The sequence below is a fragment of the Bufo gargarizans genome, chromosome 6 (genome assembly GCF_014858855.1).
Source record: "Bufo gargarizans isolate SCDJY-AF-19 chromosome 6, ASM1485885v1, whole genome shotgun sequence".
Taxonomy (NCBI): Eukaryota; Metazoa; Chordata; class Amphibia; order Anura; family Bufonidae; genus Bufo; species Bufo gargarizans.
In genome coordinates, this window is record NC_058085.1 from 34,531,610 (window position 1) to 34,555,999 (window position 24,390).

Consider the following 24,390-nt stretch of genomic DNA (forward strand, 5'->3'; position numbering starts at 1 on the left):
CAGGTATGTGGTGGTTAATTGATCTCTAATTTTGGCTATTTTAGTTTCTACCACTTCTAGCTTAGATGGCAGCTTCAAAACGACATACCAGATGAGCATTTGTGTGTATCGAGAGCTTACCAACATCTGTTTCTTTACTTTGTATGATATAACTGTAAATCTTTTATTCACTTAGCATTGTTTAAGCCTATTTATTCATGTAGCCCAGAATCCACAGTAAAGAAAAAATACTAAATATATGCAATAACCACTAAATGTCTTGTGTTCAAGACTTTGTTTAAGACTCCAGATAACACACCAATGTATCAACCATGCACATACAATATTTCACTGTAAGAAAGTTGTCCAGAGAAAAAATTCTTTAAAATGGCTCAGCATTGTAAACATAAATTAAATAAAACAACCATACTAACCTCACTGCTCCCCACTTCTATTCTGAAGCTGATCAGTCCCTGCCATTCTCTGTTTGCTTCAGGAGTGATGATTTCCCAACGCCTGACCCTATGACCCCTGCAGCCAACCACAACCAACCACAACCAAAAACTGAGTTAATGCCCACTCTTTCTGTATCACCTGATAAATAGACTTACAGTACAACACATGAGGGTTGATCATAGATCTTACAGTGCACAGACTTAAATTACCCTATATTATGAACTCCTGGGATAACCTTGCTTGGCAAAGCTAATATGGAAGGAGTAAGAATTATATTCTGAACCCACTGCATCTAAATATTTAAGAACAAATTCCAAGGTGTATAAAGGCCACCCATCTAGTAAAGGTGTTTGCTTCTGGGGTTGCAAATTGGAAAAAAAGCGGCACTGGCAAAGCCCTCGACCAAACACTGACCTCTTTCCCCAGCTGATCCATCTTAGATCTACTGAAATGACATTTCACTTTTTACAGCTACAACTTAAGACAATACATTGCCAACTTCCAGTACCTCCAAGACTGAATGCCTCCATAATACTAGAGAGAAAGACCAATGAAGTAACAGCAATTAAAATTGGGACATATACCACAGAGAAATATCCTCCAATTACAATAGTGAAAAAATAAAACTGTCTAATGACCCTCACTGAAATCACTTCATAGTCTAGGTATTTGCCAAAAATCTAACATTTACAAATAAGTGTAGCATTAGCACCAGAATATTTTCTATAACTATGGCATTATTGTACGTTATTTGTGTGTACAGAATGCTGTTACATTCGTGTTTCTAGCCATGGCGGCGTGCACCTGCTGGGATGTGCTGACTGACAACCTTTTTTTGCAGTTTGAACTGGAGATGTGACTGACCCCAGTTAGTCTTGCACCCCTGACTAGCCTCTCTACCCCATAGGCTGATTTTAATCAGTGTAAGTTTAAAGCTGTAGCCTGCTCTCATTGTAATTATTAGAAGCTGTCAGGCACCAGGAGAGGTATATAGTGGGCTCAGCATGCACGTTGGTACCTGCATTCCCTGTATTTAATGGAGGCCATTATGGCACCAAAAATGGTTAAAAGCAGAGTGGACCCAGCATGCATGTGGGACCTGCTCGCCCTGAATTTTATGGAGGCCAATATGGCACATATTTATTTTGAGGAAGCACCATTTTTATGAGCAAATTAAATGTTCCAAATTTAGTATACCAAGAGTTGCTGTGGATGATAGCCAACAATTAGGCCGAATTAGTAAATGTGTCACAATCTGAATACTCATTTTTTAATATAAACTCTAAGCAGAATTGTTAACACTACATGATGTCCCACAGGGTTGGCTAGTTTTTGACCTATTCTTTTACTTTCTATGAACTCTGAGTCAACAGTTCATACAATTAAAGATGGGAAAATTTCTTAATTTGTTTCTGGTGCAATTCTATTGATTCGGTCATCATATTCAGTTCAGTCCAAATAAAAAATAACCCCTTTTCATTGGAGCAGCAGCACAGTATAAAACATGATCAACATGGTAGAAGACATGTGGTTTTATAAGGGTAGTAGCAGTGGCAGTACAGTATGGAAAGTGATGAACAACACAGGAGATGTGCAGCTGTGTAAGGGTAGTAGTAGGTATAGGAGCAGTACCCTATGGAATATGATGGACAGGCAGGGGCATCATTTAGTTAATCATTGAACCTATAAAATTACAGGTGGTAGCGCTTCATACTGAGAAAATTTTGTTTATGGTCCTCTCAAGTCTTTCTCATCCTCCCCTCCTGGGACGTTCGTGGCTTCATATTCATGGACCTGTTCTTTTACTAGAGGTGCTTATTTGGGGACAGTCCTGTCTTGGGAGGTTTATTTCTTCTGCTCAGCTGGCGTAGTCGCCTCAGGTACCACCCAATCTCCAATCTATCATGCTTATGTGAAAGTCTTTGACAAGAAAAAGGATGAGATGCTACCTTCCCACAGGCTGTATGACTGCCCTATTGACTTGGTTCTGGGTTCCTCGCCTCCTCTTAGGCGCATCTATACCCTGTCACCAGCAGAGACTTAGTATATGTCTGAGTATATGAAAGAGATCCTCGACAGAAGATTTATCCGCAAATCTTCCTCTCTGACTGGTTCAGGTTTGTTCTTTGTGAAGAAGAAAGATGGCTCCATACATCCATGCATCGACTGCAGGGGTCTTAACAAGAATACCGTAAAAAATAAGTACCCTCTTCTTCTTATTCCTGAATTGTTTGACCACCTCAGGGGAGCTCAAGTGTTCTCTAAATTAGACCTACGTGGGGCCTACAACCTGATCATGATTTGTCTGGGGGATAAGTGGAAGACTGCCTTTAACACCCTCAAAGGTTATTACGAATATCTGGTGATGCCCTTTGGGCTAAGCAATGCCCCTGCAGTGTTCCAAGAATTCATAAACGACACCTTCAGAGACTTGCTCTATTCCTGTGTTGTGGTGTACCTAGATGATCTCTTTTTTCTCCAGATTTGGCTACTCGCCGGAGGCAGGTTTGTCAGGTTCATCATCGGTTAAGAGAAAATCGTCTGTACACCAATGGGGTCATTTACAGATATTATGTATCCTAGGAATGAAAGTGAAGACTGCTAAAAGATACATTTCTCGAACTTGTGGGGTCATTTATTATACTGGTGTGAAGTGGAACTGGCTTAGTTGACCATAGCAACCAATCAGATTCCACCTTTCCTTTTCCAAAGGAGCTGTCAAAAATGAAAGGTGGAATCTGATTGGTTGCTATGGACAACTAAGCCAGTTCTACTTTACACCAGTATGATAAATGACCCCACAAGTTTGAGAAATGTATCTTTGAGCAGTCTTCACTTTCATTCCTAGGATACATAATATCTGTTATTGCCCTGCAGATGGATCCCGAGAAGCTGTCAGCTATTCTAAAGTGGCCTTGTCCTTCTGGTTTAAAAACAATCCAGAGGTTCCTGGGATTCGCCAACTACTATCGCCAGTTCGCACCCGCATCTCGTACTTGACAGCTCCCATCTCTACCTTGACCCACAAAAGAGCAAATCCCAAGAATTGGACAGCTGAGGATAAATTAAAGCAGGCCTTCTCTGTGGCTCCGGTTCTCCATCATCCTGATGCTAACAAGTAATTCTATCTTGAGGTGGATGCATCGTCTCTTGGAGGCCCTTTAACAAAAAGCTTCCTCGGGTAAGATGGTGAACTGTGGTTTCTTCTCCAGGGCCGTCTCTGCTCCTGAGCGCAACTACTCGATTAGGGACAGAGAGTTGTTAGCCATCAAAATGGCACTGGGAGAATGGTATTACCTTCTGAAGGGAGAATCTCATCCTATGGTAATCTACACCGTCCACAATAATCGGACCTTTCTGCAGTCTGCACAAAGATTGAATCTTCATCAAGCCAGGTGGTCCTTATTCTTTGCCCGTTTTGACTTTGTTCTTTATTTCTGTGCCCCAGAGAAAATTATCAAAGCAGATGCTCTCTCAAGGTCCTTTGATGCTATCGACTTGGAGGAGGAGCACATAATTGATCCAGCAAAAAAAATTGTTGTTTTTCCGCCCGGAAAGACTTTTGTTGTGCAGACCCTCAGAAAGCAAGTTTTACTTTGGGGTTATTCCACAAAAATTGTAGTTCACACCAGACAATGAAAGACTTTCAAGTTCTTTGCCCAACTGTATTGGTGGCCATTAATACGGCAAGAAGAAAAAAAACGGACGGCCCAAGTAATTTTGTACAAAATTTATTTGCCGAGAATCTAAAATTTACAAAATAAGTGTAGCAGTAGCACCAGAATATTTTCTATAACTATGGCATTATTATACGTTATTTGTGTTTGCAGAATGCTGTTACATTGTGTTTTTCTTTCTTCGTGTTTCTAGCCATGGCAGCGTGCACCTGCTGGGATGTGCTGACTGACAACCTTTTTTTGCAGTTTATATTGGAGATGTGACTGACCCCAGTTAGTCTTGCACCCCTGACTAGCCTCTCTGCCCCATAGGCTAATTTTAATCAGTGTAATTATAAAGCTGTAGCCTGCTCTCATTGCATTCATTGGAAGCTGTCTGGCACCAGGAGAGGTATATAGTGGGCTCAGCATGCACGTTGGTACCTGCATTCCCTGTATTTAATGGAGGCCATTATGGCACCAAAAATGGTAAAAAGCAGAGTGGACCCAGCATGCATGTGGGACCTACACTCCCTGAATTTTATGGTGGCCAATATGGCACATAACAGGTAGGATTTAGAGTTCGGTTCCCGTCTTTTAGAGATCGCCTTGACGTTTGGCAGACGGGCCCAAATAATTTTCTACAAAATGTATTTGCCAAGAATCTCAAATTTACAAAATAAGCGAAGCATTAGCACCAGAATATTTTCTATAATTATGGCATTATTGTACTTTATTTGTGTTTGCAGAGTGCTGTTGCATTGTGTTTTTTTTCTTCGTGTTTCTAGCCATGGCATCGTGCACCTGCGCATTGGGATATGCTGACTGACTCCCTTTTTTTGCATTCTATGGCAAGATATCAAAAAGTGTGTCGCTGCCTGTCTGTCATGTGCACAGAATACAACCTCCAACCACCGTCCACCGGGCTTCCTACTTTTTGTTCTATTACTGATCTACCCTTGTCCTCTGGGTGTTCTGTGATTTGGGTTGTGGTGGATAGTTTTTCCAAAATAGCACACTTTTGCCCTCTGCCTGGTTTTGTTTCTGCTCTTCAGCAAATATATTAGAACACATTTTGGCCTCCATGGTTTTCCTCATCGTATTATGTCAGTTCAAAGTTCTGAAGAGCTCTCTGTAAGCTATTGAATGTGTGGACTTCACTTTGGCTTATCATCTTCAGTCTAATGGTCAAGTGGAATGTGTCAATCAAATCCTGACCAATTTTTTGCAACACTTCACCGATCTCCATCATGATGACTGGGCCGAGCCATTACCTTGGGCTGAGTTTTCGTATAATAACCATATCAGCGACTCTTCCAAGAAGTCACCAGTTCCGTCCTAGTGATAAAGTGTGGCTTGCCTCCAAATATATCAGGCACAAAATACCTTCTTACAAATTGGATCAGCGCTTCATCGGTCCATTTAAGATCCTCGAACAAATTTATGACATTTACTGCAAGCTTAAGCTGCCTTCCATATCTCCCTGCTAAAACATGTCGTCCTGAATTGTTTCGTCAAGAAACCTGTTTCAGCTCCTTTTGCGGTCAGTGAAGAGAATGTCTATGAGGTAAAAGGTATTCTGGGGATGAACCCTGTTTCTTGTGGATTGGAAGGGGTTCAGTATGAGGAAAGAATTTGGGAAGCAAGAAAGAACATCAATGCCCCTCTTTTTATGATTTATATATATTTTTTGGTCTAGGGCCAGGCCTGAGGAGAGGGGGTGTAAGCCCAGCACTCTGTGCCTGCGCTGCTGCCCCTTTACATGGGCATGGGCTCCCTCACTCCCTCCTGCTGCTATACTGCATGCTGACAAGTGTGGGCAGCAGGTAGCTTAAACTGTTGTACCTGGGCTCCATGCAGGAGTTTCCTTCCTGCTTAGAGTCCTGTCCTGTTAGGATGTGCACGGGTTTGTCTCTCCTTTTGTGAGGCAGCACGTACACGCCCTCTATCTCCCCAGTCAATGGCTGGGTTGCAGGATGTATTTAAAAGTGCTTCTTGCCCCAGGAATGTGCCTGAGCAATTATATTCACTAGCCAGTCTAGTTCCTTGTGTGAAGGTGTTTGGAAGTTTCTGCTTTACGGTGTACCGGACCCTGCTTCTCAATTAAAAAGACTTTGCTTGATTGCTGGGTTCATACTGCGCTTTACCCCCCGCGAGGCTTTCCTTCAGAGGAATACAGAACAATATTCAGATGTATACGGTGTCAGATCCATTCACTTCAATGGGGCAAATGGGGTCTAAAGGATTTGTATTTGTAATCAGCTTTCTGTTCACTTAAGGCTTTCCTTCAGACACAACAGAACGGTAGACTACGCTGTTCTGTATACACTGTGCTACAGGCACATAGTACACACACAAACATACACAGCTCCTACATACACATCACACAGAGACAGCTCCGCTACATACACATCACACAGAGACAGCTCCGCTACATACACATCACACAGACTGTTGGGATTCGAACCCGTGACCGGCCATGTCCCAGGCGGTAGCTCTAGCCACTAGGCTACCAACCCCTCTGGACTTTTCCTTCTACTGAACTCTTTGATCTACCTTGTTCCAGCCTTGCCTAGTTAATCTCTGTGATTCCTTGCACCTGCTACTTCCTCTTTATAAGCCCAGCCTCTTGCACCTGACCCCCACTGGTTATTGTTCTTCTGAACTTGATCCTGCTGTATCTACCGCTGTTCCTCTGTTGCTACTACTACCAACTCGACTGCTGCCAACCTCGGAATCGTCCCCGACTACTCTCTTGCCTGATCCTCTACTACCGTCTACCTCTCTGCTGTCGACCCAGACACCTCCACCCCGCCTCTCTCCTTGCGGTCTCCCGCTACTGGACTCCACCCGGTACACTGCCCGGTGCCCTCCCACGCAGGTGAGTTAGCACCCCTAACAGAATAACCAGCCATTAAAATGGGGTCCGCGATGGCCACCCTGCGCAAACAAATCTCAGAACTTCAGGAGTTTGGCGCCACTGCCCAAAAGGAAATGGCTCAACTTCAAGGCACAATCCAGAGCCAACAGAGGGAAATTATCGACTTGCAGCATCAACTGCTGGACATACACGGCGCGGTCACAGACACCCGCATGCCTCTCCCGTCAAAGTTTAACGGCGATCGGCGCCAATTTCGGGGGTTCCTCTACTTTCAGATGCAGCCGGGCTCCTTTTCCTCGGACAGAAAGAAGATCTTGTTCATCATCAACCTTCTAACTGACGAGGCCCTGCCATGGGCATCCCCATATGTGGAATCCCACAGTCCCTTATTGAATAACCTAGACAACTTCACCTCAGCCATGAGCCAAGTCGACAACCCTAACCGCTGCGCGACTGCCGAGGCTAGGTGCACAGTCTACGGCAGGGAAGACGCTCTGTAGCCGAGTATACCTCTGAGTTCCGCCGCTGGGTCACGGACACCACCTGGAACCCAGCTGCCCAGAAAAGTCCATTTCGCCACGGACTCTCTGAACTTATAAAGGATGAGCTCTCCAGGGTAGACGCCCCAGACGATGTGGATGATTTCGTCCAACTGTGTATCCGTATTGACCGGAGACTCGCTGAAAGAAGGAGAGAAAGAGGCCCGCGTACCCTTTCACTCCAACGACTCAGCCGGCTCACCAACCCTCCACCGAGCCGATGCAGATCGACGCACTGCGCAAGACTTTATCGGCTGCTGAAAAGGAGGGACGACTGGCCGCAGGCCTCTGCCTTTACTGTGGTGAGCCAGGGCACTTCGCTATTAGGTGCCCCAATAAGACTCGCCGAACCATCGCTGTCACTAAATTACAGGAATTACAACAAGCCACAATCTCACCTTTGGCCTCTGAAACCATGGACACTATAGGTACTGGGTCCCACTTCATTATATCTATCCTTATCACCATTGGGGAATGACAGCTTCCCTGCTCTGCAATGCTTGACTCGAGGGCTGGTGGAAATTTCATGGACTTGACCTTCGCCCATGAGAACAACATACCACTGGTAACCAGGGCAGCCCCCATCGATCTGGAAACCGTCAATGGGACCCCGCTCTCTTCTGGGCCGGTTACGCACCAGACCAGTTCTCAACAATGTTACTGTGAAGAACCGGTACCCTCTCCCCCTGATTTCTGAACTCCTCGAGAGACTTCGGGCGGCAAAAGTCTTCACTAAGCTCGATCTCCGAGGAGTCTACAACCTGGTCCGAATTCGCCCGGGGGACGAGTGGAAAACCACCTTCCGAACCCGCTACGGTCACTTCGAGTATCTGGTCCTGCCTTTTGGCCTTTGCAATGCCCCTGCTACCTTCCAACATTTTATCAACGACGTCCTCAGGGACATGCTTGGACGTCCTCAGGGACATGCTTGACCAATTTGTGGTAGCCTATCTGGACGATATTTTGATTTTCGCAGAAGACCTTGAACAACATCGTGGGCATGTCCACAGGGTGCTACAGAAACTCTGTGAACAGTTTCTATATTAAATTGGAGAAGTGTGAATTTGAACAGACTTCCACCCAATTCCTCGGCTATATTATTTCCCCGGAAGGCTTAAGTATGGATCCCCGGAAGATCCAGGCGGTGACTGAGTGGCCCGCCCCGAAGTACGAAAAAGAGGTACAGAAGTTTGTAGGTTTCGCAAACATTTATCGGAAGTTCATCAGGAACTTTTCGAAAATCATCGCCCCAATCACTCAACTAACAAAATAGACTGTCCCTTTCGTGTGGACTCCGGAGGCACAGGAGGCCTTTGCTAAACTGAAGTCCCTCTTCACCTCTGCCCCGATCCTGGCCCACCCAAATCCTGAATTACCATTTACGGTCGAGGTGGACGCCTCCGACGCTGCGGTGGGCGCAATTCTGTCTCAACGTTCACAAGAAAAGATGCTCCTACACCCTTGCGCTTTTTTCTCCCGCCAAATGTCCCCCGCTAAACGGAATTACATCGGAAATAAGGAACTGCTGGCAATCAAGGACACTTTCACTGAGTGGAGACACTTGCTGGAAGGGGCCCACCATCCCATCTCTGTATACACCGACCACCGGAACCTAGAATTTAACCGCAGCGCCAAGAGACTCACCGCCAGACAGGCCAGGTGGAGTCTGGTTTTCTCCAGATTTAATTTTGTTATCTCCTATCGCCCTGGGTCTAAGAACGGCAAAGCGGATGCTCTCTCAAGGATGTTCTCTGAACCCTCTCAGATCAATGAGGCTCCGGCCGGTATCCTTCCCGACAGAAGCATCCTAGGAGCCACCTACTCCACCCGGTACACTGCCCGGTGCCCTCCTACGCACAGCTCCAATACATACACGTCACACAGAGACAGCTCTGTTACATACACGTCACACAGAGACAGCTCTGTTACATACACGTCACACAGACACAGCTCCGCTACATACACGTCACACAGACACAGCTCTGCTACATACACGTCACGCAGAGACAGCTCTGCTACATACATGTCACACAGAGACAGCTCTCCTACATACACGTCACACAGAGACAGCTCTGCTGTATACACATCACACAGAGAGACAGCTCTGCTGTATACACATCACACAGAGAGACAGCTCTGCTACATACACATCACACAGAGAGACAGCTCTGCTACATACACATCACACAGAGAGACAGCTCTGCTACATACAGATCACACAGAGAGACAGCTCTGCTACATACACGTCACACAGAGACAGCTCTGCTACATACACATCACACAGAGACCAGAGACAGCTCTGCTACATACACATCACACAGAGACAGCTCTGCTACATACACATCACACAGAGACAGCTCTGCTACATACACATCACACAGAGACAGCTCCGCTACATACACGTCACACAGAGACAGCTCCGCTACATACACATCACACAGAGACAGCTCCGCTACATACACATCACACAGAGACAGCTCCGCTACATACACGTCACACAGAGACAGCTTTGCTACATACACATCACACAGAGACAGCTCCGCTACATACACATCACACAGAAACAGCTCCGCTACATACACATCATACAGAGACAGCTCTGCTACATACACATTACACAGAGACAGCTCCGCTACATACACGTCACACAGAGACAGCTCTGCTACATACACATCACACAGAGACCAGAGACAGCTCTGCTACATACACATCACACAGAGACAGCTCTGCTACATACACATCACACAGAGACAGCTCCGCTACATACACATCACACAGAGACAGCTCCGCTACATACACATCACACAGAGACAGCTCCGCTACATGCACATCACACAGAGACAGCTCCGCTACATACACATCACATAGAGACAGGTCTGCTACATACACATCACACAGAGAGACAGCTCTGCTACATACACATCACACAGAGAGACAGCTCTGCTACATACACATCACACAGAGACAGCTCTGCTACATACACATCACACAGAGACAGCTCTGCTACATACACATCACACAGAGAGACAGCTCTGCTACATACACATCACACAGAGAGACAGCTCTGCTACATACACATCACACAGAGAGACAGCTCTGCTACATACACATCACACAGAGAGACAGCTCTGCTACATACACATCACACAGAGAGACAGCTCTGCTACATACAGATCACACAGAGAGACAGCTCTGCTACATACACATCACACAGAGAGACAGCTCTGCTACATACACATCACACAGAGAGACAGCTCTGCTACATACACATCACACAGAGAGACAGCTCTGCTACATACACATCACACAGAGAGACAGCTCTGCTACATACAGATCACACAGAGAGACAGCTCTGCTACATACACATCACACAGAGAGACAGCTCTGCTACATACACATCACACAGAGAGACAGCTCTGCTACATACACATCACACAGAGAGACAGCTCTGCTACATACACATCACACAGAGACAGCTCTGCTACATACACATCACACAGAGACAGCTCTGCTACATACACGTCACACAAGGAGACAGCTCTGCTACATACACGTCACACAAGGAGACAGCTCTGCTACATACACGTCACACAGAGACAGCTCTGCTACATACACGTCACACAGAGAGACAGATCTGCTACATACACGTCACACAGAGAGACAGCTCTGCTACATACAGATCACACAGAGAGACAGCTCTGCTACATACAGATCACACAGAGACAGCTCTGCTACATACAGATCACACAGAGACAGCACTGCTACATTCACACTGTAATTCCATCCTGATGCTACACATAAACCTCTCCTCATCGAGGACAACCACCACAGCAGAGTCCTGCATACACTGAGCACCACCTGGTCATGTGATCCCTGACTCCTCCCACACATGATCACATGGTCATAACATCATCACAGGTCCTTTACCTCCTCCAGCAACACAGCCTGGAGCCTGGCTCCGCCCAAATATGGTCACATGGTCATGACATCACGAAAGGTCCTTTAGCCCACTAGTCTCCCCCATACATGTAGTGTCCAGCGCTGCAGGTGGAGGTATGTGTCCAGTCACTGCCATCGTCTGTCAGGATTACTGGGGCAGGTAATGACTGGAGTGTATGGGCTGCCGGGAGGTGTAGGTCATGTGACTCTGGGACGTGTGGTGATGACGTTAGGTAAGTGCTGTGATATCAGGTTCCCTTACGTCCTAACCAGTGGCACAGATGGGGTATTCTGCCCCTGTGGACTGGTTAGGACAGGTGGAAGTTTTAAAGCGAACCTTTCACCAGGATTTCACATAATAAACTATTACCAGTACCTTATAGATATCCTCATTGTGTTTCAATGCATTCTTGTGCCGCTTTCCTGGGATGGATATTCATGAAAAAAACGAGTTATAAAGTCCTGTCTCCAGCTCCTGAAGTCACGCTCCTGAAATCAAGGGGGTAGCCCTTCCCTCACTCCGGGCTGTACCTCCCCTGCCCTAACCCCGCCTCTATGTAGTGTAACTGACACCCGGCTCAGTCGCCGGGACCGCGCTTGTACAGGCGGCGCATGCGCCGTCGGACTCGAGCGCGATCCTGTAACTGAATCGTGCATGACCTCATGCGCAATTCAGTTACAGGATCGCGTTCGAGTCCGACGGCACAAGCGCGGTCCCGGCGACTGAGCCGGGTGTCAGTTACACTACATAGAGGCGGGGTTAGGGCAGGGGAGGTACAGCCCGGAGTGAGGGAAGGGCTACCCCCTTGATTTCAGGAGCGTGACTTCAGGAGCTGGAGACAGGACTTTATAACTCGTTTTTTTTCATGAATATCCATCCCAGGAAAGCGGCACAATAATGCATTGAAACACAATGAGGATATCTATAAGGTACTGGTAATAGTTTATTATGTGAAATCCTGGTGAAAGGTTCGCTTTAATGAAATTAAACACATACACATACACACACCCTCCCTCCCCCAATAAAGAGGGGGCGTGAACCCCAGGCCCTTGTGTTTTTTTCTGTCCTTTGGACAGTTAGGATGGGTGTCCCTCCTCCGTTTCTGCGGAGGAGATTCTTGTTTTTGTGGCGGCCAGGTCGGATCGTTTTTGATTCGCTTCCGATCTATGATGGGGCCGTAGGTCGGGCACTCACCGGTTGCTGTGCTCCGGCGTCGGCTTCCCATGCTGTTGTAGCGGTGTCCGCATGTTCTGCTGGGCGCCGCCATCTTGGGGAAGTGACGTCACTTTCTCCTCAGCCCCGCCGATAGCAGGCCACCTTTTAAAAGCTTCCCATATGATTTATGTGGCGCATTTTGCATTTTTTGCTTTGGGGCAAGTTGCCCTACAACTTTTTTTCATATAGGGGCCTGTATAAGGCAAATTTCCCCTTCCGGGGAGGAGCCTAGTGTGTTTGGCGCCAAAACAAGGCTATTTAAAGCTGGTGTTGCACCAGGCTCAGTCTCCTGAAGCGCAGATTTATCTGTTTAACCTTGAGACTTTTGTGATCACTTGCAGGTTTTGCTTTCTTGCAAGTTTCTTGCGTGTTGCGATTTGCAATTTAAACCTTAGGATCTTCTGGGTAAAGATCTGGAAGCTTGCTGTTAATTGTCTGTTTTTTTTCCTCTGAAGTTTACGATTTATCCCTTCTTTTGTATTGCAGCCATGTCTTCTACCGGAGATGGTGACCGGGAGCCCACCAGAAAAAGTGCTGGCAAGAGGCATCATCTGCAGTGCCATGACTGCCAGATTGTGCTGGAGGACAGCTACGCTTTTTCCAGATGCCCTCCCTGTAGGGCCAAAGCACTTCCCCAGCAGGAACCGACAGTCCATGACGTCGTCAACTGGGTGAAGGGCTACATGGAAACCAACCTTAGCCAAGTGAACGCTTCTATAGAGGAGTTGAAGCATGCCTTTGTCTCCAAGCGCGACGTCCTTCCTCTCCTCACCGGGCGATGGAAGTATCGGGGGCTCAGAATGTAGGGGAAGGATCGGCCTCTTCCTCCTCTGAGGACGAGGATGGCTTTGTTTATTTTTTTCCTCCTGAAAAAGCCCAGCGGCTGCTAAGATCCATCCGGTCGTGGGACCAGGACGTTGATCCGGGGGAAGCCTCATCTTCCGCCTCTAAGGGGCCCAGGGCCTTTAAAGCGGATAGTTCCCTACTTTCAGTAATGAAAACTGAATGGAAAAAAAACTGAGAAGGGTCCCGTATTGACCAAGAGATTCAAGGCGGTGTTTCCTATAAAGGAGGATCAGGTATCATCCTGGGGGCCTGTCCCAAAGGTGGGCATGGCTATTTCCAAGCTATCAAGAAGGACTCTAATCCCATCGGATGACTGATCAAGCCTCCAAGATCCGATGGATCGGAAGGTGGATTGCGCCCTTAGGCGAATTTATTCTTTAGCGTCTGCCTCAGTCGCTATTGCGTCTGCAGAAGTGGCGAATTTTCTTAGTTCAAGGTTTGCCCAGATACAGTCCAACCTGGACCAGGGGTTTCCAGGGATGACATCTTGGCCTCCTGCAAGATGGCCAGTTTAGCCATCGACTTCTTGTGTGACTCGGCTCCGCAACAATTGAAGTTGGCGTCCAAGTCCATGGGGCTTTCAACCACGGGCAGGCGTCCGCTCTGGTTGAAGCCTTGGAAGGCCAATACTACCTCTAAGCATAACCTGTGTGCTATGGCTTATGAACCCGGCAAGCTTTTTGGAGCAGAGTTAGACCAGTTAATGGAGGGGCTGTCGGACAAGAAAGGCAAGTCCCTTCCCCAGCAGCCCTTTCGTGGTCGGGGCAAGAGGTTTGGTTCCAGGCCGGAACCTCAACCTAGAACCCAGAGAGGTTGGGGTTCCCGTAGAGGATGAAAATCCTCTAGGGCAGGGATCAGCAACCTTCGGCACTCCAGCTGTTGTGAAACTACAATTCCCAGCATGCTCCATTAATTTCTATTTGAGTTCTTAGAAGAGCAGAGCAAGTATGCATGCTGGGAGTTGTAGTTTCTCAAAAGCTGTAGTGCCGGAGGTTGCCTTCCCCTGCTCTAGGTGCTCTAGAACCTCCAAGAAGTCCTCGTCGCTCTGATTGCGGGCCTGCTCGAGGCTCTTGGTATTTAGCCGGTCTGACTGGATGTCCAATGCTCCCCACATTCCCGTAGGCGGGCGCCTACAACATTTTCTAGATTTTTGGCAGGATCATATCCAGGACCAATGGGTCCTTCGCATTATTTCTCAAGGTTACCTTGTGGACTTGAGCAGTCCGCCTGCGGACAGGTTCGTCCAGACAAGGTTACTTCCCTGCAGCAAGCAAAGAGTTCTAGAGAGCTGTGTTCTAGAATATCTTCAGAAGGGGGCTCCAAGAGAAGGGAGCAGGTATCTATTCCCCAGTGTTTCTGGTACCCAAGAATACCGGAGGATGATTATAGATCTGAGGTACTTCAATCGTTTTATCAAACAAAAGTTTCCATACGGAATTTCTATCAAGGATGCTTATCTCCATATTCCCATCCACCCTGGGTCCAGAAGATTCTTAAGGATCGCGGTACAGATTAGGGGGGTCTTAAAACATTTCCAGTTTGTGGCCCTCCCGTTTGGGATTTCTTCAGCCCCACACACTTTTACCAAGGTGGTGGTGGTGTCCGTGGTGGCCGCTCTAAGGCTTCAGGGTCTGAGCATAGTTCCTTACCTGGACGATTGTCTCCTCAGAGCCCCTTCCCAAGCGATCCTGTCCTAACACATTCAACAGACTGTTGCCTTCCTTCATCAGCTATGTTGGATAATCAACTGGGACAAGTCACAACTTCTGCCAGCTGCCTCGGTAAGGTTCCTGGGGTTCGTGGTGGATTCAGTAAAGATGACTATTCATCTCACTCCCGAAAGAAGGCGATCCGTTCAACTAACAGCCCTTTCTCTCTCAGTACCAAGAGAGGTAACAATTCGAACATTGATGAAGATGTTGGGACTAATGTCATCAACCGCAGAGGCGGTTCCTTGGGCATTATGGCATCTGCGTCCGCTTCAGCCGGAGGTACTAGCCAAGTGGAATCGCAGTCCGGGGGGACTCCATTCCGTGCACTCCCTATCTTACCATGCCCGATCCTCTCTAAGTTGGTGGTCTCACCTCGAGGACGGCAAGTCCCTGATCCAGCCCTCTTGGATCATACTTACTTCAGATGCATCCCTAGTAGGCTGGGGAGCTCATTTTCTGGACAAGACATTCCAAGGAACTTGGACACCACAGGAGAAATCATTGTCATCGAATCTCCTGGAGATCAGAGCGATCAGACTAGCTCTTTTTCATTTTGCTCCCTTCATTCGAGGGAAAGCATTGAAGGTACAGTCAGACAGCATGACCGCTGTGCTGTATATCAACAAGCAGGGAGGCACGAGGTCACAAAGTCTCCTGAGAGAGATAGGGGTGATATTGGATTGGGCAGAACTGAACCTCACCCACTTATCAGCCGTTCACATTTGCGGAGTTCACAATGTGATTGCGGATCGCCTGAACCGAGGTCTTCCAACCGGAGAATGGTCACTTTATCCAGAGGTCTTCAAGGAGATAACGCTCAGGTGGGGCATGCCAGAGATCGATCTCATGGTGTGATGACCGGCGTCACACACAGGGAGGAAAACAGGGAAAGCCCTGCCCAAGGGAGAGGGAAAGGTGGTGACCCCTAACTCACCTTGCAGCTGGCACCTGACTGCCCTGACGTCCCTAGACGGGTTCCTCACCCGTACGGCGATCACGTGCCTAAACCCTGGCTTTCCCTGAAATGAGCCCTAGATAGTGAACGGGCCGGTGGGATCGCTAGTCCGCACCACTGCACTAAGAGGGAAACACCAGGGAGAGGACAGACAAATACAAACAAACACAAACACCCAGGTGGGCGACCACAGCAGTCCACAAAGGTCCAACAGGTATCCGGTGGGTAGTGTTCTGAAACAACCATCCGAGAACGCAGCAACACAGCTCCAGTGGGTTAGAATAGATGTCCAGGCAGGAAGCTCTATCTCTGGCAACCAGAGAAGTGTGAGAGAGGAATATAAGGAGGTTTGGGAGTGCTGGACAAGGAACAGCTGAGGAGAAGGAGCTACGGATCCCTGAGTGAGCCAAAAGGGTTTGCAAAGCAAACCCAGAAAGCTACCATAAGGAAAACAGCCCTATCTTAAATAGAGCGTGCAGCCAACCGCTGCGACTTCCTGACCCCGGGTATAACGGAGTCAGGCGTGGTTCTCGATACCCTCGTGACACATGGCAACAAGGTTCAACACCAAGGTAGAGAGGTATTGCTCCCTTTACAGGGAGGACAACCCGGTGCACTGTCAATCCCATGGAGGTTCAGGCTGGCCTACATCTTCCCTCCAATTTCCTTGATACCAAGGGTCATGATAAAAATCAGGCAGGACCAAGCGTCAGTCATCGCCATCATTCCATACTGGCCAAAGAGAGCTTGGTTTACCCAAGTCTTCCAGATGAGTCGGGGTCAATTTTGGAGGCTTCCCCAAGAGAGAGTACTGGTGTCGAGGGACACTCAGATCTCCTCAAATGTTCAACCTGACGGCCTGGAGGTTGATCAGTCCCTTCCAAGGATAGAAGGGCTTTCGGGGTCTGTCTTGAGAAACTTAGAGCACTCCAGATCGGAAGCTACTAATAAGTCCTACTCAAGGATTTGGAGGATTTTTTCATCATGGTGTTCTATGCGTAAGCAGTCATCCACTGAAGCTTCCATTCCGGCAATTTTTGCAAGACGGGCTGGACAAGGGGCTGTCCCCATCTACCCTCAAAGTGCAGGTTTCAGCAATTTCAGCCTGTCTCAACAGGTCTATTTCTCAAGAGCCCCTCATTAAGAGGTTCCTGAAGGGAACTTCAAGATTAAAGCCTACAGTGATTAGACCGGTCCCTGTTTGGGATTTATCGGTCGTGCTCAGGGGGTTATCATCTCCCCCCTTTGAGCCCCTAGAGGAGGTGTAATTCAAGTTCCTTACCTGGAAGATCACCTTTTTGTTGGCCATTACCTCTGCAAAGCAAGTTGGGTAACTCCAAGCTTTTTCTGCGTTTGAACCTTATACTAGGTTCCTCCAAGATCGGGTGCTACTCAGATTTCTGCCTACCTTTATTCCAAAGGTGCCCTCTTTTAATAACATTAACCAGGTGATTTCCCTGCTGACTTTGGCTCCACCCCCCTCCACTGAGGAAAGAGGGCTTCATACCCTCGACATTTTGAGATGTCTTAGGATTTACCTGGAACGCTCCAAGGTATTTAGGAGAGATGAAAACCTCCTTGTCCTCTTTTCCGGTACCCACAAGGGGAGGAAAACCTCTAAGCCCTCAATCAGTCGATGGATTAAAGAGGCAATTCGGGAGTCCTATATGTCTCAGGGCTCGGAGCCTCCTGAGTTTGTAAGGGCCCACTCCACTCGGGCAGTGGCCACTTCATTTGCAGAGAGAAGCTCGATTCCATTGGATGTGATCTGTAAGTCGGCTTCTTGGAGTACACACTCCACCTTTATTTCACACTATAGAGTGGATTCTAGATTTCATAGCTATTCCTCATTTGGCCAGACAGTATTAACTTCCGCCAGGAATGAGGACCCTCCCATGGGGGTTTCTTCTTGCTAAATCCCCATCTGTTCCACTGGTTAGGACATAAGGCTATCGTTAATTTCTAACGATAATTTGTTTTCCCTTAGTCCTAACAGTGGCACACAAATATTCCCCCCCCCCCCCTTAGTTATACTTTACAGTTGTTATTTTTTCTACTTGTAACTACACAAGGGCCTGGGGTTCATGCCCCCACTTTATTGGGGAGGGAGGGTATGTGTATGTGTTTAATTTAATTAAAACTTCCACCTGTCCTAACCAGTCCACAGGGGCAGAATACCCCATCTGTGCCACTAAGGGAAAACAAATTATTGTAAGAAATTAACGAGTCTCTGTGGTCTCCTGTGTGGATTAGGTTCAGGGTTGTTTTCATGGTGACCTGAGTTCTGAGGATTATTTTGGGGGGGGGTGCTACAGTCTCCTAGCAACCCTGAAGCTGAATTATCTTTAACCCCTTCTGGACTGGGGTTTTAAGAACAAAGTAAAAAAAAAAAAATGTCAACAGCCATAACTTTATTTAATCTTCCTGTACAGCAGCCGTATGGAGCTTGTTATTTGGGGGGAGGAGTTGCGGTTATAATTGGCGCATGTAACTTATTGATTGTTGGGGAAATGGTAAAAAAAATAGCAATTCCTTCATTATTTCTAACATTTTATATTTCCGCAGTTCATGGGGAGAAATAACGGACATGTTAAAATAGACAGCGCAGTCTCCGCTCACCGGACCCTCGCAGGACGCACGGAGCGAGAACAGCAGAAGAGACGGAGAATTCCAGCCCCAAAGTAATAGGAAAACTGGATTTGATTGACTTAAAGGGAACCTGTCATCAACCTTATGCTGCCCATACTAACGGCAGTATAAAGTAGAGACAGGTGAGATGATTTCAGCTGTCTGTCATTTATAAGTTAAAAGTAAGTGGTGGCCGAGAACCAGCATCACAATCATTGCAAACTGGGCCTGGAAGAGTCCCGGCCACCTGAGAAGAGTCATGGTCATTCTGTAGTGTCCCACTAGGTAGGGGTGGGCACTACACAAGGGTCATTTGGGTCACGTGTTACTCTTGCTCATAAGGGACAGTGATATTATATTTATCCATGCATTGTAATGTATTTTCTATGTGTTTTACATGTGTTGTTTTCCCTGTTACATCCATAGCAGGCCTATTTGGGTGTAGTTAGACATCCTAGACACTAGAGGGAGATAGGGAGCCCCTAGTATAAATGTCCAGGCCCAGACAGGGAGGGGTGGGGTCATACTCAGGAGTCTGTGGAGACAGAAGTGAGGTCTCGACTAGTTTAGAGATAAGGGTTATTAGAACACTGGCGCAAAGTGAAAGTATCAACCAGTTAACGCTTGTTGACAGAGCGGCTCAATAAAAAAAATTTTTTAGCCCAAAATTAGTAAAATGCAGTCATAAAAGAAAATTTTCTTTGACAGTGTACATTGCCTTTAAGCCTTTTTAATGTCCTTTAAATAATTAAAAAAGAGCATAACTTTGTTTTTATTACCATTTACTTAGCCATTCTGGTGGCCTTTTCTTTTCTTATTTTTTTTTTTTGCGGGTTGGGGGAGTTCTACTTTCTAATGACACCTTTTAATATTGCATACCATGTAGTGGGAAGCTGGTAAAAAAATCCAAGTGGAATTAGAAAATAAAACACGAATGCAAGACAGTTTTATGGGTTTCATTTTCTTTTCCTTCATTCTGTTGAACAGTGAGAATACAGCGATACAGCTTTTATATAGATTTTCTGAGAGGGCGACATCCGCTGTACATGTACAACATATGTTGGGAAGGGGTTTAGAAATGATGTCAACATAAAGTAGACATTATTGCACATGTGAGTAATTTAATGACTTCTGTGGTGTGACTTAACCACTTCAGCCCCGCTAGGTGAAACCCCCTTCATGACCAGAGCACTTTTTACACTTCTGCACTACACTCCTTTCACCGTTTATCGCTCGGTCATGCAACTTACCACCCAAATGAATTTTACCTCCTTTTCTTCTCACTAATAGAGCTTTCATTTGGTGGTATTTTATTGCTGCTGACATTTTTACTTTTTTTGTTATTAATCAAAATGTAACGATTTTTTTGCAAAAAAATGACATTTTTCACTTTCAGCTGTAAAATTTTGCAAAAAAAACGACATCCATATATAAATTTTTCGCCAAATTTATTGTTCTACATGTCTTTGATAAAAAAAAAATGTTTGGGCAAAAAAAAAATGGTTTGGGTAAAAGTTATAGCATTTACAAACTATGGTACAAAAATGTGAATTTCCGCTTTTTGAAACAGCTCTGACTTTCTGAGCACCTGTCATGATTCCTGAGGTTCTACAATGCCCAGACAGTAAAAAACCCCCACAAATGACCCCATTTCGGAAAGTAGACACCCAAAGGTATTCGCTGATGGACATAGTGAGTTCATAGAACTTTTTATTTTTTGTCACAAGTTAGCGGAAAATGATGATGATTTTTATTTTTTTTATTTTTCTTACAAAGTCTCATATTCCACTAACTTGCGACAAAAAATAAAAAAATTCTAGGAACTCGCCATGCCCCTCACGGAATACCTTGGGGTGTCTTCTTTCCAAAATGGGGTCACTTGTGGCGTAGTTATACTGCCCTGGCAATTTAGGGGCCCAAATGTGTGAGAAGAACTTTGCAATCAAAATGTGTAAAAAATGACCGGTGAAATCCAAAAGGTGCACTTTGGAATATGTGCCCCTTTGCCCACCTTGGCAGCAAAAAAGTGTGACACATCTGGTATCGCCGTACTCAGGAGAAGTTGGGGAATGTGTTTTGGGGTGTCATTTTACATATACCCATGCTGGGTGAGAAAAATATCTTGGTCAAATGCCAACTTTGTATAAAAAAATGGGAAAAGTTGTCTTTTGCCAAGATATTTCTCTCATCCAGCATGGGTATATGTAAAATGACACCCCAAAACACATTCCCCAACTTCTCCCGAGTACGGCGATACCAGATGTGTCACACTTTTTTGCTGCCAAGGTGGGCAAAGGGGCACATATTCCAAAGTGCACCTTTCAGATTTTGCAGGCCATTTTTTACACATTTTGATTGCAAGGTACTTCTCACACATTTGGGCCCCTAAATTGCCAGGGCAGTATAACTACGCCACAAGTGACCCCATTTTGGAAAGAAGACACCCCAAGGTATTCCGTGAGGGGCATGGCGAGTTCCTAGAATTTTTTATTTTTTGTCACAAGTTAGCGGAAAATGATGATTTTTTTTTTTTTCTCTTTTTTCCTTACAAAGTCTCATATTCCACTAACTTGCGACAAAAAATAAAAAATTCTAGGAACTCGCCATGCCCCTCACGGAATACCTTGGGGTGTCTTCTTTCCAAAATGGGGTCACTTGTGGCGTAGTTATACTGCCCTGGCAATTTAGGGGCCCAAATGTGTGAGAAGTACCTTGCAATCAAAATGTGTGTAAAATGGCCTGCAAAATCTGAAAGGTGCACTTTGGAATATGTGCCCCTTTGCCCACCTTGGCAGCAAAAAAGTGTCACACATCTGGTATCGCCGTACTCAGGAGAAGTTGGGGAATGTGTTTTGGGGTGTCATTTTACATATACCCATGCTGGATGAGAGAAATATCTTGGCAAAAGACAACTTTTCCCATTTTTTTATACAAAGTTGGCATTTGACCAAGATATTTTTCTCACCCAGCATGGGTATATGTAAAATGACACCCCAAAACACATTCCCCAACTTCTCCTGAGTACGGCGATACCAGATGTGTCACACTTTTTTGCTGCCAAGGTGGGCAAAGGGGCACATATTCCAAAGTGCACCTTTCGGATTTCACCGGTCATTTTTTACACATTTTGATTGCAAAGTTCTTCGCACACATTTGGGCCCCTAAATTGCCAGGGCAGTATAACTACGCCACAAGTGACCCCATTTTGGAAAGAAGACACCCCAAGGTATTCTGTGAGGGGCATGGCGAGTTCCTAGAATTTTTTTTTTTTTGTCGCAAGTTAGTGGAATATGAGACTTTGTAAGGAAAAAAGAAAAAAAAAGAAAAATCATCATTTTCCGCTAACTTGTGACAAAAAATAAAAAATTCGAGGAACTCGCCGTGCCCCTCACGGAATACCTTGGGGTGTCTTCTTTCCAAAATGGGGTCACTTGTGGCGTAGTTATACTGCCCTGGCAATTTAGGGGCCCAAATGTGTAAGAAGTACCTTGCAATCAAAATCTGTAAAAAATGGCCTGTGAAATCCGAAAGGTGCACTTTGGAATGTGTGCCCCTTTGCCCACCTTGGCTGCAAAAAAGTGTCACACATCTGGTATCGCCGTACTCAGGAGAAGTTGGGGAATGTGTTTTGGGATGTCATTTTACATATACCCATGCTGGGTGAGAGAAATATCTTGGCAAAAGACAACTTTTCCTATTTTTTTATACAAAGTTGGCATTTGACCAAGATATTTCTCTCACCCAGCATGGGTATATGTAAAATGACACCCCAAAACACATTCCCCAACTTCTCCTGAGTACGGCGATACCAGATGTGTCACACTTTTTTGCAGCCTAGATGCGCAAAGGGGCCCAAATTCCTTTTAGGAGGGCATTTTTAGACATTTGGATCCCAGACTTCTTCTCACACTTTCGGGCCCCTAAAAAGCCAGGGCAGTATAAATACCCCACATGTGACCCCACTTTGGAAAGAAGACACCCCAAGGTATTCAATGAGGGGCCTGGCGAGTTCCTAGAAATTTTTTATTTTTTGCATAAGTTAGCGGAAATTGATTTTTTTTGTTTTTTTCTCACAAAGTCTCACTTTCCGCTAACTTAGGACAAAAATTTCAATCTTTCATGGACTCAATATGCCCCTCAGCGAATACCTTGGGGTGTCTTCTTTCCGAAATGGGGTCACGTGGGGTATTTATACTGCCCTGGCTTTTTAGGGGCCCTAAAGCGTGAGAAGAAGTCTGGAATATAAATGTCTAAAAATGTTTACGCATTTGGATTCCGTGAGGGGTATGGTGCGTCCATGGGAGATTTTATTTTTTGACACAAGTTAGTGGAATATGAGACTTAGTAAGAAAAAACAAAAACAAAAAAAAAATTTCCGCTAACTTGTGCCCAAAAAAATGTCTGAATTTAGCCTTACAGGGGGGGGGGTGATCAATGACAGGGGGTGATCAGGGTGATCACCCCCCTGTAAGGCTCCATTCAGACATCCGCATGATTTTTTACGGATCCATGGATACATGGATCGGATCCACAAAAAACATGCGGACGTCTGAATGGAGCCTTACAGGGGGGTTATCAATGACAGGGGGTGATCAGGGTGATCAGGGTGATCACCCCCCTGTCACTGATCACACCCCCTGTAAGGCTCCATTCAGACATCCGCATGATTTTTTACGGATCCATGGATACATGGATCGGATCCACAAAAAACATGCGGACGTCTGAATGGAGCCTTACAGGGGGGTTATCAATGACAGGGGGTGATCAGGGTGATCACCCCCCTGTCACTGATCACACCCCCTGTAAGGCTCCATTCAGACATCCGCATGATTTTTTACGGATCCATGGATACATGGATCGGATCCACAAAAAACATGCGGACGTCTGAATGGAGCCTTACAGGGGGGTTATCAATGACAGGGGGTGATCAGGGTGATCACCCCCCTGTCACTGATCACACCCCCTGTAAGGCTCCATTCAGACATCCGCATGATTTTTTACGGATCCATGGATACATGGATCGGATCCACAAAAAACATGCGGACGTCTGAATGGAGCCTTACAGGGGGGTTATCAATGACAGGGGGTGATCAGGGTGATCACCCCCCTGTCACTGATCACCCCCCCTGTAAGGCTCCATTCAGACATCCGCATGATTTTTTAGGGATCCATGGATACATGGATCGGATCCACAAAAAACATGCGGACGTCTGAATGGAGCCTTACAGGGGGGTTATCAATGACAGGGGGTGATCAGGGTGATCACCCCCCTGTCACTGATCACCCCCCCTGTAAGGCTCCATTCAGACATCCGCATGATTTTTTAGGGATCCATGGATACATGGATCGGATCCACAAAAAACATGCGGACGTCTGAATGGAGCCTTACAGGGGGGTGATCAATGACAGGGGGGTGATCAGGGAGTGTATATGGGTGATCACCCGCCTGTCATTGATCACCCCCTGTAAGGCTCCATTCAGACGTCCGCATGTGTTTTGTGGATCCGATCCATGTATCCATGGATCCGTAAAAATCATGCGGACGTCTGAATGGAGCCTTACAGGGGGGTGATCAATGACAGG

At 46.3% G+C, this 24,390-nt stretch overlaps 3 protein-coding genes across 3 annotated transcripts in view; 2 read left to right on the top strand and 1 right to left on the bottom strand.

Annotated features, from left to right (window-relative positions):
- LOC122941932 overlaps positions 1-24,390 on the top strand; it is a 275,413-nt gene that overhangs the window by 238,191 nt on the left and 12,832 nt on the right. Inside the window, 11 exon segments of the mRNA XM_044299430.1 lie at positions 2,553-2,780; positions 3,313-3,553; positions 3,648-3,759; positions 6,712-6,972; positions 7,059-7,438; positions 8,152-8,344; positions 8,488-8,691; positions 8,785-9,295; positions 13,153-13,468; positions 14,713-14,848; positions 17,601-17,732. Of these exon segments, the coding sequence (XP_044155365.1) occupies positions 2,553-2,780; positions 3,313-3,553; positions 3,648-3,759; positions 6,712-6,972; positions 7,059-7,438; positions 8,152-8,344; positions 8,488-8,691; positions 8,785-9,295; positions 13,153-13,468; positions 14,713-14,848; positions 17,601-17,732 (2,714 nt within the window).
- LOC122939925 (zinc finger protein 501-like) overlaps positions 1-24,390 on the bottom strand; it is a 551,407-nt gene that overhangs the window by 131,531 nt on the left and 395,486 nt on the right. The window lies entirely within an intron of this gene.
- Positions 11,519-24,390, top strand: part of LOC122941933 (gastrula zinc finger protein XlCGF66.1-like) — a 54,387-nt gene continuing 41,515 nt past the window's right edge. The window contains exons 1-2 of the mRNA XM_044299431.1: positions 11,519-11,683; positions 18,745-18,860. The gene's annotated coding sequence lies outside the window, so the exon portion shown is untranslated. The remainder of the gene's footprint in view (positions 11,684-18,744; positions 18,861-24,390) is intronic.